Below are 15,213 nucleotides of genomic sequence, written 5' to 3'. Positions count from 1 at the left end.
GCTCAAGATGTTGACTCTGGCTCAGGTCTCGGCTGCCCTCGACCCTGGAGACTGGATGGTAGCGTTGGACTTGCAGGCACCTCGTATAAAGTGGTGCTCCATCAGGCAGCTGAGGTCCTTAACCTCGATCTCCCCACGGTGACCCGTAAGACTAATCTGCTCATTGAGGTGCTCCAGTCGGCGTCCACTTCATCGTAGCCACTGCTGCCCTTTAATGATGCCTTCACTGAAGTCTTAATGGGCACTTGGTTGCGGCCGGCTACAGGGGCTCCTGTGGAAAAAATGTCGCCAGGCATCATCGCCCGGCGCCTGGTGATCCTGCCTTTCTGACTACTCATCCCACACCGGAGAATTTAGTCATTCAAGCCTCGACGCCCCAGAGTGCTTTTCCCATGCATCTGCCGGATAAGGACTCTAAGAAGTTGGAACAGTTTGGTAAGCGGTTGTTCTCGTCGACCAGCTTAGGGCTTCGGTCGGTGAACACCACGTGCCTTTTGGGCCACTATTCCCACGCGGTGTGGGATACCGTTGCTGAGGTGTTTCCTCAGTGCCCGGAGGAGGTCCAGACTGTGCTGTCTGAGACTGTGGCTGAGGGTAAGGACGCGGCTACGTTCGCCATTCGTTGTGGCTTGGACACCGCGGACTCCCTCGGTAGGGTGATGTCCACAACCGTGGCACTTCGTCACCAGCTCTGCGCCTCTGGACATGGCTGGAACATAAAGGCATTACATTGGCGGTTCAATACCTGGCAGGTTCTCTGAATGCCAGGGCGGACAAACTCAGCCACCGGTGCATGATGGATCATGAATGGGGTCTGAACTTAGACGTGGCGCAAGGTCTCTTTCAGCAGTGGGGAGAGCCTTGGTTAGATCTATTCGCCACCAAAGAGAATTTCAATGTCCTCAATTCTGCGCGTTGGAATTTCCAAGGCGGCACTCGCTCGGCAACGCTTTTCGTCACGAGTGGAGTTGCTGTCTATTGTACACCTTTCCGCCTATACCACTTCTGCCCAAAGTGCTGAAGAAGATTCGGCGTGACCGGGCCCAAGTCATTCTTGTGGCTTCGGATTGGGCACGAAGATGCTGGTATCCCGAGCTAATCAGCATGGCGATCCATCCTCCGATCCTACTGCCTTCCCTTCCCTGCTGTCGCAGCAGCAGGGAAGGGTTTTCCACCCGAACCTGTCCAGCCTCCGTGGAGATTGCGTGGCAACAGATGACAGCTTTCGGTCTTCCTCCCGAAGTCTGTGATGTCATTCTGGCAGCCAGGTGTCCCTCCACGAAAACAGTCTACACCTGCAGGTGGAACAAGTTTGTGGCATGGTGCACAGCAAAGTCTGTGGATCCCCTTTCTGCCCCTCTTTCTAAAGTCCTTCTGTTCCTTCTTTCTTTGGCCCAGCATGGCTCTGCTCTGGGCACTATCGAAGGTTATCTTTCCGCCATTTCTGCCTTTTTACAGCTTCCTGATCAGCCTTCTCTTTTGAAATCCCCGGTTGTTAACCCCTTTCTGAAAGGCATTACGCACACGTTTCCTCCTGTGCCGTTCATCATGCCTCAATGGGACTTAAACCTTGTCTTGACATATCTAATGTGCCCTCCCTTGGAGCCCCTTCATAACTGTCCTTTGAGTCTTCCCACTCTCAAGACGGCTTTCCTGGTAGCTATCACCTCTTCCAGAAGAGTGAGTGAGCTCCAGGCTCTTTCTTCTAAACCTCCTTTCCTTTCCGTTCATCCGGACCCGTCCTTCTTTCTTGTCAAAGGTTTTCACGCCCTTCCACATCAGGCAGACCATCACTTTGCCCACCTTCTTTCCGCCTCCGCATCCTTCCAAAAAGGAAGAGAGGCTCCACCGTCTGGACCCAAAATGTGCGCTCTCCTTCTACCTGAGCCGCACACAACAGTTCCGGGTGGATGACCAGCTCTTTGTTGGATACGTGGACGCCAAAAAAGGTCGGGCCGTGCAAAAACGGACCATCTTTCCGTGGGTCGTTCTCTGCATCGAGGCCTCGTTGCCTAAGAAGGAGCCTCCTGTGGGGCTGCCTGCCCATTCCACCAGGGCGACTACAGCAACTACTGCCTTGGGACGCGGCGTTCCGCTGCAGGACATTTGTCAGGCAGCTACGTGGGCCTCGCTGCACACGTTTACCAAGCATTACTGCCTTGACAGTCAAGTCCGGAGAGACAGCTTCTTTGGCCGTTCTGTTCTCCGTGACTTTCTGGTGTAATCTTATTCGCAGACCGACTACCGGGGTTGGTATTGCTGGGGTATCTATTCTAAGGTAAGGAATCTATCACTTACGTGTCTCTTTCAGATGCACAAGTTACAACTTGTGTAACAATATATCTGTAAGAGATATTAGTTTGTGATAGATTCCTTAGCGCCCCACCCATCCTCCCCGTTCTGCGAACTGATTACTAGGGTTAAGAACATCATTTTCAGGGCCCTAGTTTCATGGCACCAGTAGTCTGTTTCTTGCATGGCTCTGCGTTCCTGGCGCGGAAAGTCGTGCACAGAACTGACGTCAGCGCGCATGGGTGGCACCTAAGTATTCTCTGTGACGTCATCTCAGTGCATACGACGCCAGCCACGGACGCAGAGACGCATGACGCCATCTACTGACGTGCAGGGATACTGCTAGCAAAGCTTTCCGGATCCAGTCTGAGACCTGTGGATATTCTAAGGTAAGGAATCTATCACTAACTAATGTCTCTTACAGATATATCGTTACACAACACAAGTAGTAACTTGTGCAATAGCAGCAAAAGTAGTATGGATGTAGCAAAAAAACTCAAAGGCAGGCGTGCAGCTGTCTCCATTTATATCTATTGCCCCAGAAACACTAGACTGTGTGATTGCCACTTAGCAAAAATGGCTACAGCAGTAAAAATAAGGGACTTCATTAGTTAAATCACATCCAAATCAATTCAAATGAGCAACTAATACAATTATTTACCAGTGTTAGTACAACATTTGAAAAAAAACAATAGCCAGGCAAAGTGTTAAGATACATAGTTATAGCAGCAAAAGTAGTATGGCAGCAGCAAAATTATCTGACTAGCTCTCTGAACACCAGGACAAACGGTCGGTGCGATCTTGTAAATCACGAGTGGTGTCTGTTCTCAGAGGCTGTAACAGAACATCTTTGCCCTTTGCGGCACACTTCAGGTGGATCTTTTTGCCACTTGGGAGAGCACTCAGTACCCCCAGGGGGATATTCTCATGGATGTGTGATAATTATCGCAAAATTAGCTAAACGCAACTTTGCACATTGCAGTCTAACGCGACAAAATAACACTGTGTTAACGTTGTATTCCCAACCCAGCGGCACCATGCAATAGTATCATTATAACGCGCCTCATGGCCGCGTAAAAATCAACGCGACACCGAACAAATGCGAAACACGAACGCGAAAAAAGTTGTGATGCCTCAAATCGCGATACAAAATTCAACGACCGGCTTGTAATTCCCACGTCTTATGTGGGAAAATGCACTACAAAAGCATAAAAAAAACCACACCAAAACCAAATCAAACTGCGTAGCACCATGGATGCACCCGGACCGAGTGCAGAGGCTAACCCGAACCCCACAAGCCCCACGGAGGACCAGACAGGAACCCCGTGTTCGGGGAAGGGCAAGGAGAAGAGGAGGACAGGATTCAGTCCACAGGAAGACCAGATCGTCGTCAAGGAGGTGATAGAACACTACCAACAACTGTTCATCACCTCCACTGCGTCATTGGCAACACAAACGGAAATATGGCAGTCCATCGTGAACAACGTGAATGCAGTCGGAGTGTTGAGGAGGTCAATGAAAGAGGTCAAGAGGTGCTGGCATGATGTTCAAAGCCAAATCAAATAGAAACTCCCTGCCAACAGGATGCAGCAAAGGTGACTGGAGGTGGGAGTCCTGCGCCACAGGAGGAGCTGGATGAGCTGGAGGAAATGGTGGCCACAGTCATCAGTGTGGAGACGGTGCAAGGAGTTGGGAGTCCGGACACAGCTCGGTATGACCTGACCAAACAGCAACAGGGTGAGTAACGACCAGGGACTGGGGGGACGGGGGGAGATGTGCACAATGGCACACATGCACAATCATGTGTAGCACACTGCACACCCACAATGCTTGTGGACCATATCGCTGATACCCATGGCACACTGCAGCACACATAGAAACACATTAAGTAGGCCCCGTCCTCTATGTGCACAAAGGGGCCCCCCTCCCTATTACCAATCCCACAACCTACCCATGCACATGTGCTGAATCCAGCAAAGCAGCGACTCTGTGAGCCACACTGACATTGCAAGTGACACTGCATGACCGATAGCATGGCTGCAGTCAAAATACATGACATTGTGCACAACACTGAGGTCGCCCAGTGTGGATCACATCCTCAAAGTAGCAGGTCACACTCTGACACATCCATGTGCACATACAACCCCTGACGTCAACAATACATCTGCAGACAAACTATGCACAAGAGTATAAAAACCGTCCAAGAGCACAAATGACCCAAGTCGCCAACATCTCAGCACAGTAAAAGCACACAAATCAAAGGCACACAGCCTCAAAGGGATAAGGGGCCGCTAAATCAGAGCTGCAGGGGCGACTCTCCCACAATGCAGCACACACACACACACACACATAGCAATCACAGCACATCAACATTGACAACAATGTGGTACAAAGTGCAATTCTTACACTACAGGACTGAGGACACAACTGGTTCCGCCTGTGCGTAGAAACTGGCTAATCACATCTGGCATTGCAGAAAACTGTGAGAGTACAACTTCACATCCGTCATGTGGTCGAAATGTCCACTGTCTCTTATCAAATAGCCAGCTACTCCAAAACAGCCATTATGTATATTGTCATGCGGTCTGTCCGGAAACATGTACAATGCGTCAGCATACATGGAACACACTGTTTACATTGGAGAGGGACCATCAACACCTCCTGCAGAGCAGACCAGACATCTCTTCAGCGATGATGAAGAGGACCCCCTGGCCAACTGCTCTGACACCCTCCAATGGCTTGTGGACAGCCTCTGCACCCCACCTCCAGGAGCAGGTCAGCCCACCTGCATTGAGGTGACCCCCTGCACAAACCACACAGCAGGAAGCACATCCCACCACAGACGGCTCACAGGTGCCCCACGACCCAAACATGGCATTCCAGCGCCATGTGTTAGGGTGCCAGGAGAGGATGGGTGATCAGCTGCGGGTGGTGTTTGACCTCATGGCAGCCAAACTAGATGCCATACGTGGGTGTCTAAGTCCCGTCAGGGACCACTTACAGTCCCTAATGGACACCCACTGTCCGCTACATGCTCTCCAACAATCCTTGGCTGACATCGCTGGGGCCATTACTCTGATACAAAAACTGTCTAGTCAGACAAGCTCCAGCGATGACAATACAGAGTTGGCACAGATGCGGAGGACAATGGAGCCAATGCAGCCTGGAAGTATGGCTGCCACGGATGAACACCACCGAGATGTACCTGGGATTTTACATGCCCTGCAGGTCCTCATCTTGCCTTTACTGCCACAGAGCCTGTCCCAGATAACTGTTGCAGGAACTTCTTACACACATCTCCGCCCCCTTATGTGTCATTGGCACACAGTGATACAGCCCTACCACCGTCGCCCCCTGATGTGTCAGTGACACACAATGATGCAGCCATAACACCACCATACACACCTGACACACCGGACACAGAAGACATAACAGAGATGTGGATGGTAATGACTGTGAGAAAGAAGGTAGTAGAATGTACCATCCATCCCCGCCATATGGCCTGTCCCTGCCTGGTTCAGCCCTCTGCATCATGTCCTAGAACAACACCTTCCACTGTCCCCCGAAACACTCTGCGACATTCACCTGGTCCCTGACATGGACTGCAATATCTGCTCTGGTTACCAACGACATTGCAATCAGGCTGCAGACTGAACTCTTCCTCTTCCGATTAACTTTTCATTCCCCCAAGGACTCTGGTTGGCCCTCCACTGGGCAACCATGTAATGTGGAGTTGGCATGGCCATGTACTGCTCCAGCTCCGGCACTCCACAGAAATTGAATAAACATTCCAAATCACACAGATGTGTCATGTCTATGGTAAATCAAGTATAAAAGTATGGATGAACCTTGATTGCACTAAAAGGTACACCCTGGGAAATGACATCAATTTGCATGTTTGACTCTGTCCCACATGGCCAATTAGATGACTGTGAAGGTGTGCACTAGCTGTGGCCTTATTGCACATGAACAACAATCTTGCAACCCCCCAACGTAGCCCCATGTTAATGTATTAAATAGGGCTGTGTGTAAAAATGTCAAATTCGGTAGCAGGCCTGAAGTAGTGTCCCCCATCACATGTGACAACAAAACACCTCTTTGCATACCTACTCACACTCAACTGTGTTGAGACAGTTTTGATGGATCACATTGATCCACATGGCAAAAGTTGGATACCATGCTCACATTGCTGAAGACACTTAAGAGCACAGGTCTACCAGCAACTATCCCAACCACAATGTCTGGCTAACAGAGGTGGTGCTGGCAATAGGGACTCGCCCCTAAGTGAAATGCGTCAGTCAGTCCCTCCCTGAGTACAGACAATGCTCATTGAGGCACACGATTTGTCATTCTAATCAACACTCATCACAGTTGAACACTAGTGAAGTTGCAGAGACTTTATTAGCATATGCGTGTCAGTACGGGCAAGACGAGGCCACAACATGTAGACCAATGATTAAAACACTTACTGGCAGCATAGGAACATGTCGAGGTGCAAGAAATGGGAAGGCAAAAATGAACACCAATCATTATAATGGCAACGGTCTCAGCCTTGCCTTGCTGGACGAGTCATGTGATGTTTGGCATCTGCTCATTGCCCCGGGTCAGGGGACGCGACTCACAGCCCATGGGATCTGCATAGTACTGTACCACAGGACGGCGCTGATTGTCTGCTCTGCTGACAGAAAGCAGATGAAAGGGTCCAACAAGGTCACATGCCATGTGTGTACTCTACCTACAGCAGTATGTCAGGTTTAGGAAGGTTGCCAAACGACCCTGTGCAGCTCCGCCCATGGGACTGCCACACCTTGCACAGGTGTGTGTCAACACGCGTATGTGCACGCACATGCATTCTGAGTCCAGGCGAATGCAGACATGTCCTCTGTTGTGGTGGGATATGTGACCATTCCTCCAAGATGCAACAAGGTGTTGGGACCTGTGCTCTGGGTGACAATCAGTTGTGGCTGCAGGAATGTAGTTACTCATCCATGAATGCGAGCGCAGCTTCATGGGCAATCAGTTCCAAGAGTACGTCGTTGTCGAGTTCAATGAACGCGAGGGAGAGCCAATCCATTAACTGGTCCAGACAGATGTGCTTTGTCCACGCTGTTTCACCAATCCACAACACAGTCCAAAAGGGGAGCGTCTCGATGTGGTCACTGCACACAATGACTTGTGCAATCTTCCATCCCCAACTGCCAGCACATATACGCCAAATATCAAGGCATCCCATGCACGGGTATCACGGTTGCACTCCTGGGTGAGGGCCAACAGGGGGTGCACACACCAGTCATAATCCAGTTCAGCTACTATTGTGTTGGATAGGAAGACATCCATGGGCCACTTGAATGTGCATGATAGACAGTGGAACCAGGGCTGGACGCAGGTGACGGAAGCTCAGATGGTAACTGATGCGCAACACTGCCAGTGGCAGTGCTCCCAACAAATACAGCATATGTGCACGGTACAGTTCCACGTGACAGGGGTTGTGCATGTGCCCGGGATGGCCTGCCATTGCGTTTGTTGGTCTCGTAGAACCGGCCCTCTTCTGACCGGCGACAGTTATGTGGCTGGTATGCCACAGCTCGGAGCAATGAGTCGTATGTGTGTGCAACGTTTGGACGTATGAGTTGTCTTTACATAAGTTTTCAAGGGCATCCCATGCAGGAGTACCTCAAGCAGGTACTACTGTGTGTGGGGTGTGGACACGTTGGTCTTTCATTAGCGCAGTTCGTGAGGTGGGAGTCGTCAAAATCTGGTATGATATCTCTCTCAGGGGGGGCCAGCTGCATTCAAGACCAAGGTCGGAGCTGTAGATGTCCTTTCGCCTTATGTATTGAGACAAAGGAGCTTTCATCCCTAAGGTTTGTCCGACTACTGCTTGCATTTTTTAAATGTGATGTGGTCTTCGCACTGCAATTGATGCAAGGCCTTCGGCTTATGGTGCACCCATAGCGATCCACACACACCAGTTGGCATGTATGAGCCAAGAGCCCGATTGGCCTTGCGCTCCTTGTACAATCTCTCTCTTTCTCTCTATTTCCATCTCTCCCTCTCTTTCTCTCTCTCCCTCTCTCTTTTTCTCTCAATCCCTCCCTCCCTCTCTCTCTCCCTCTCACTCCCTCTATCTTGCTCACTCTCTTTCTGTCCTTTGATGAGTGCATGACACACCTTCTTATCTTGAATTTTGTCTTGCAGGCTCTGACTTACAGATTGTCCAGGGATGACCCGCCATGACTCTTCCAAATAGTTGTTTAGAGTCAAATTTGAATGTGATATTTTGTTTGGCCTTTTAATGGTGAATGAATGATTCTCCTTTTTCTGACCACACATGAATGTTAACTGTTGTAATTGTGCGACATCAGGAGAATGGTTTTGTTCATGATTTCGTGAAGTTAATGTGCAATATCTTGGTCCGGGTGAGAGGGGGTAGGGTGTTGTAGCCCTCTTGGGTGTCCGAGCTGCATGATCGTTGGCTCCATGGCATCTGTTGTTGTTCTGGTGGGGCTCTGGGCTAGGCTTCCTTTTATGGCGCAGGTTGTCGTCCGACTTTACATCAGGTAAGAGCAGGTGTTAAATCCCTGCTGCTAACGCGCCTTATCACCTGTTTTGTGATCTTATCGCATATCTGGCTGGTCGTTGAGAATGTTGTGACATGGTGTTGTCGCGGCTTTTTGCGCGGGATCGCCTACTCTGCATCTCATTAGCGTTAGTTTCCGGTGTTATCGGTGGCGATGTTTTTTGCGGCTGTTATCACAGGGAAACTGGTAATATCCGCTGTTAGCACCAGCTTGTGAATGGCGCAATAGGTTTATCACCACTTTGTCTGAGATAAAGTGCTGATAACTCAGCGATAAGTCCTTGAGAACATGCCCCTCATTTTTGTGTCCTCCAATATCCATTGCACAAAGTCATGGCTGAATTGTTTTGCTTGAGGTGGAATTTTCCGCTTCATTATGCATTTCTTCCCATATCCTTGATTCTCTAGGTTCCTAGGACTAGAAGGAGTCACCTATGTTCGAGCCAAGCCTTTTCACTTCAAACTGACCAAGAAGGGTGTGGTATGCAGACCTTCCGACACGCTCCTTGGGTTCCACAACTGTGTCTCCCTCTCTTCTTGGGACCTCCAGTTGCCTTCGCAGGTACTGCCTCCCAATCTCTAAACCCTCCACCTTAATGCCTGGGGATGGAGCCCAGATGAAACTTATTTCAGCTGCCTCAGGAGGTGGTTGATGTAATTCTGTTGGTGTGTTGCCCCTCCATGAAAATGGTGTTTCTGAGAGGTGGAATAATTTTGTCGCTTGTTGTTGGACCCAACGCCCCCTCCCACTTCCCCCATTTTGCACACTGGGTGCTTCAGGGCGTCCTCGTGTGACCAATTCTTCACACCCACCGCCTGGCTTTGGTACTGGTTTTGAATGCATTCCACATGCGAGGAATCTGCAGGTAGAAGTGTCCATCAGAAGATAAAGTTACTTACCTTCTGGAACTGTCTTTTTTAGTGGATACTCCATCTACCTTCAGATTCCCCAGTGATTCCTCACACATACACGTCATGAAGGGTTGTTAAAGGTCATTAATAATACAATTCCAGTTTAGATTGTTGCAGTGCACTGCCTCAAATTGTTCTGCCTCTCTGGACTCGGAAAAAATGTACAGGGAATTGATCGCAGGGCACCAGTAGTAAATGACTCCAGTGACATCACCCTGGTGTTGCTTCCAATGCCGAGATTGAGTTAGTGTCCCCTACCGGCTTGGGAGAACAATGGGAACGTTTCTGCATCCAATCTAGCATCTGTTGATATTCAAAAAGTGGCATTCTGCAGGTAGAGTATCCACCAGAAAGACAGTTACAGAAACTAACCCCTTCTTTTATGCTTGTCCTTTTATTGATACGTCCAAAGATCACCATGCAAACAAACTTTATTTAAAATGTTTTTGCTATTTTGTGTGAGCTAGCCTCCATCCTCACCCTTCTGCTAAATGTGTATCCCCCAAATGAATTAGAAGAGCAGAAAATTATGTTATATACCTTGTAAATTGCCATTTGCCCCGGTACTGCAGGGCATATTACAAAAGAAGAAAGTGGTGATTTTCCAGCTTGAGTGCTGAAGAAACTCCTAATATTTACTACCTGTAGAGTTGCCAATTTTCTGTAAACCTGAATATATTTAATGTAACTTAATTTTCAGTGTTGCTGTGACATCTATATGCCAGAATTGAAGAAGTACAAGGGAATCATTTATTTTTTATTTTTCAGGCAAAGGTGCTTCGTGAGAGCAAACCCATCCCCAACCTGATTTTTGCAATTGAGCAATATGAGAAATTTCTGATCCATCTGTCAAAGAAGTCTAAGGTAAAACATATGGTTTCATATTTGAATGCAAATGGGCTTGTTGTATCTGTTTTACTCAAGTTTGGTTGTAAAAAACTGACATCACTGCATCCAAATGGCAGCCTTTCTGGATCTGCTTGGTAACTTCTGGTAAAGAGGCCTTGCGGCTCTGTGACGGGTGCTGCTGCAACAAAACCTCTAATTATGGTGAACACAAACTGCGGAAAAATCTTTGAGCTTAAGCGTGAAGCCTGATGAGGGTTCAGATGAGGACTTGCCAGGAAATAGTCTCAATTGTGCTACTACTACAGCATTCCGGTGGTGTCAGTTCTATGCTTCACAGGTGGCAGGATCCAGAGCTCACATAGGGCCATTTGTGTGAGCAACGTGGTGCAAAAGTGACCCCACTCAGAAAGGAGATTTATGAAGCCACGTAAGGCCACTTTGCTTGTTCCTGAGTGGCTTCATGCATCTAGAGTAACGCAATGCAGCTCAAATCGCTGTGTTGCCTTACTCTGCCTTGACAAAGCGTTCCATGAGCGTTGTGTCATTGGTCCCATGCAACTCCCATGGTTTTTTATGCATTCCTAGATTTACCAGAACTGGTAGATGCATGTAGGAGCTGGCTCTTTATATAGTATACCAAAAAGATGTATACTGTGCAAAGAGTCCAGGTATCCCCTATAAGTGGACAGGGGTTTGCTCTAGGAATCCCAAGCTGCTTTCTCTGTGGTAGTGTGATCGAGCAGCCTTAGGCTTATCAGAGAGGAGTGTTAGACATCTGCAATACACAGTCAATAAATGATGCACACAACTCAGTAAGGAGATCCGCACCAATTTATAAAAATAACACGTATACAACCTTAAGCACAAAGATCATCAAAATCAAGTAAGTACATTTCGAGTTATGAATTTTTACAGTTTTGAAAAATGGACACTGTAATTTCTGAAGCGGTAATGTTATCCTACGGAGGAAAGACACACTGCATACAAATACTTCACAGCAACTTACAGTACCAGTCTCCTGCACTTAATGTAAGTATGGGGCACGGTCCAAGTCTGCATCAACAGGTCACATGGGGTGGCCAGGTGCAGCTGTGCTTTTCAGCATCGGGTGCCCAATATTGTCCTAGGGGGATCTGTCCAGTCGAAAAGAGGTTGCAGGCTTGGACAGGTAAACCAGTCAGGCTGAACCAACAGGGGAGTTCAGGTCTCACGGTGCTCGGACATGGGGACACCTTCGGTCCACTTCCACTCGGGTGCAGAGGTGTTTTAAAGCATTGGATTTTTCACAGCCGAGTTACTTGTGGTTGGAGTGGGGGTTCTGCACCAAGAGGCTGCAGGTGGAATCGAGCAGTCCCCTCCTGGGAAGCGCAACGTGGGCTTCTTTTCTGGAGGGCTTGGGGGCCATGCTGTCACTGTTGGCCCACTTCAACTCGGGCTTGAAGCGAAAGGTGCATCTTGGCTGAGGTCCTGCAGCTTGGCGTCTCCAGTTCGTAACCCTTGCTGCCTTTCAATGAGGCCTTGACAGACGTTCTTCTGGGCACCTGGTCCAAGCTCAGCACAGGGGCTCCTCTGAATAGAATGATTGCCTATGGTCATCACCCTGCACCGGGCGACCCAGTTTGCTTCACTGCCCACCTCACAAAGCTTGGTTGTTCAAGCTTCCACTTCATGTGGCGCATTCCCTTCTGCACCCCTGGACAGGGAATACAAGAGACTGTAAAGCTTTGGGAAGAAAATGTTCTCTTCAGCCAGTCTAGCATTGCGGTCAGTGAATACTGCATGCCTTTTGGGCCGTTATTCCCATTTGAAATGGGACACGTTACTTACCTTCGGTATCACCTTATCTGGTATACACATGATCTAGCCACAGATTCCTTACCGACCCACCCATCCTCCCTGCACTGCGGAATTGTTGTTAGAGTCAGAGCTGTTCCTCTTCAGGGCCAAAGCTGTCTTTTTTAACACACCATGGTAAGTCACTTCATGGCTCTGCTCTTCGGGCGTGGAAAGTCGTGAAAAGTATTTACGTCAGCACACTGGATGGTGGTGTTATTGATGGAGCAGACGTCCCAACGATGATGAACACGATGCAGACAATGTCACGTGGAGTCGACTGACGCCACCTACCGGCACACAGGGGTGCTGCTATGAAAAATCGTCTGACCCAGTCTGACGCCCAGAAGTTTAAAGGTAAGGAATCTGTGGCTAGATCATGTCTCTACGAGATAAGTGTTACAGGAGATAAGTAACTTTACTGCCAGGCAGGTCCATCAGGATAGACATTTGTTCTGCGCTGCAGGTCGTTTTGGTCTTAGCCATTCCAGACTCACCTGCTCTACTCTCTATTCACAAGGTGAGGAATTTGCAGTTAAAAGTATCCATCAGAAGAATAAGTTACTTACCTTTGGTAATGCTCTTTCTGGTGGATACTCTTGCAGATTCCTCACCTCCCTATTCTTTGGAATGGACTCTTTTTCCATCTAAAATGGTTCCAAACTATAGTTATGCACATTGGTCATCTCCAGTTTGTTGTTGGGCTCTGCATCTGTCCATTCTTCTGCAGATGGTGCAAACTGTCGCGGTTAGCAGCGGACAAGAAACCCAAGTAAAGAACCCACAAGCCACTAACCTGAGGTATTCAGCCAGCGGGGACCACAGCGTGACGATAGTCCTCCCAATGCCCAATAGCACTGACCCTCCCTGTGCGAGCTTACACACCAGGGACAGTTAGTCCTCCGGGAAGGGGGAAGGTTAATTGATCGGGGAGGTTGTTGAGATGACACCCCTCAAGGTCTGGTCTATGAATTTGGATGTCTTTGAAGGCACAACTATTCTAGAAACACAAGGACACTTGATTAGAATAAAGATTGATAGTACGCCCCTGATGTCTATTATCTAATGATACAGTGTACACGTACTGAAAACCCACGCTCTAATAGCCTGATATCTGTGGGAGTTTCTTTCGCGGGTTTCAGCGGGTCTGGGGCTGTTATATCACAGCACAAACCAATCAGCTTACAGTATCGCGCTCCCCAAGTAGTTAGAGTCACTACCGGTGAACAAAGTTCGAAGCGTTCCACAGTCAACAGGTACTCGATAGTTCTAAAGTTCCACCAGGGTCAAAGGATATATAGAATTAGGAATACCAAACACAAAGTTAGCACGGCCGTGCATATAGACAGAGGTCCTACCTCTAAATCACGGGAAAAAGCGGAATGTCCGAGACGTCCTCCAGCGGGAAGGAAAGCGTCCGCTCTCACCAGCACACGGCGTCCGCCCGGCGGGAAGGAAAGCGTCCGCTCTCAACAGCACACGGCGTCCGCCCAGCGGGAAGGAAAGCGTCCGCTCTCAACAGCACACGGCGTCCGCCCAGCGGGAAGGAAAGCGTCCGCTCTCAACAGCACACGGCGTCCGCCCAGCGTGAAGGAAAGCGTCCGCTCTACAGCTACAAAGTACACAAGGAATGCTTTACTCCAACTCGGTCAAGCCACCGGAAGGATTGACAAGCACCCGGCAGCAGCAGGGGAGTGTTCTTATTGGCACCCGGGAGGCGTGTTCCGGTTCGCCAGGACCCAGGGCGTTCTGGGAGTTGTAGTGCTGCCGCGATGTTGCCCTATTCTCCCTCTGTATTTACATCTCCTGGTAATCGCTACACAAACATTGCTTTAAAGGGTACTAACTATGAGAGGATACGTGACTTTTAAAAGAGGAGAAGATTGTTACTTCTTTGTGCCGAAAAAGGACAGGGGTCTGCGACCTATTTTGATCCTTCAACCTCTGAATGCATTCCTGTGGAGGGGCAAATTCAAAATGTTCCCTCTGGCCTGATTCTTTCTAACCTGGACCCCAGTGACTGCATCGTGCACTTAGACGTGTAGGACATGTATTTTCATATACTCATCCTGCAGTTGCACAAACTTTACTTGCGATTTAAGGTAGTCCTGGAGCATTTTCAGTTTACAATGCTCACCTTCGGTCTCACAAGCGCCCCTCCAGTGTTTCTTAAAGTAATGGCAGTAGTTGCAGCCCATCTTCAAAGTTCAGGGATAACCAGTTTCCCCCCACCTAGATAACTGTCTGTTGAAGGTGGCCTTACCATAGTCAGTCGTAGAACACCTCCAGGTGATAGCAAACCTTTTGGCACGGGTTGGGTTCACTACCAATGAGGAAAAGTTGCACAAGATTCCTTCGCAAAGGTGTTTGTTCACTAGAGCTGTCTTGGACACTGTGCCATTCCAGGCCTTTCACAATGAGTCTAGGACATTCAGGTTATCATCCTGATATTTCAGCCTCGAGCCTGGATCATGGTGAGAGCAGTTTTGAGGCTTCTTGGTATCCTACCTCCTCCTTGTTGGCAACGCCAGTTGGCACATGTGGTTTCTGCAATGAAATCTGTAGTTCCAGTAGGCCCCATATCAAGAAAATCTGACGGATACCATGAGGATCTCAGAGGAGATGGCTCAAGATCTACAGTGGTACCTGTTCATTGGAAATTGGTCCAGCAGCAGGTCACTTTCCTTTCCTCACCCAAAGTTGATGGTGGTGATAGACGCGTCTCTGTTGGACTTGGGAGGTGGAGA

At 48.9% G+C, this 15,213-nt stretch overlaps 1 protein-coding gene across 1 annotated transcript in view; it reads left to right on the top strand.

Annotated features, from left to right (window-relative positions):
- FANCI (FA complementation group I) overlaps positions 1–15,213 on the top strand; it is a 765,095-nt gene that overhangs the window by 718,875 nt on the left and 31,007 nt on the right. Inside the window, exon 36 of the mRNA XM_078683200.1 lies at positions 10,553–10,648. Coding sequence (XP_078539326.1) covers positions 10,553–10,648 — 96 coding nt within the window. The remainder of the gene's footprint in view (positions 1–10,552; positions 10,649–15,213) is intronic.

This window comes from Lissotriton helveticus, chromosome 3_1, assembly GCF_964261635.1.
Source record: "Lissotriton helveticus chromosome 3_1, aLisHel1.1, whole genome shotgun sequence".
Lineage (NCBI taxonomy): Eukaryota > Metazoa > Chordata > Amphibia > Caudata > Salamandridae > Lissotriton > Lissotriton helveticus.
Note: the sequence above shows the minus strand (reverse complement) of the source record. Positions and strands in the feature narration are given on the sequence as shown.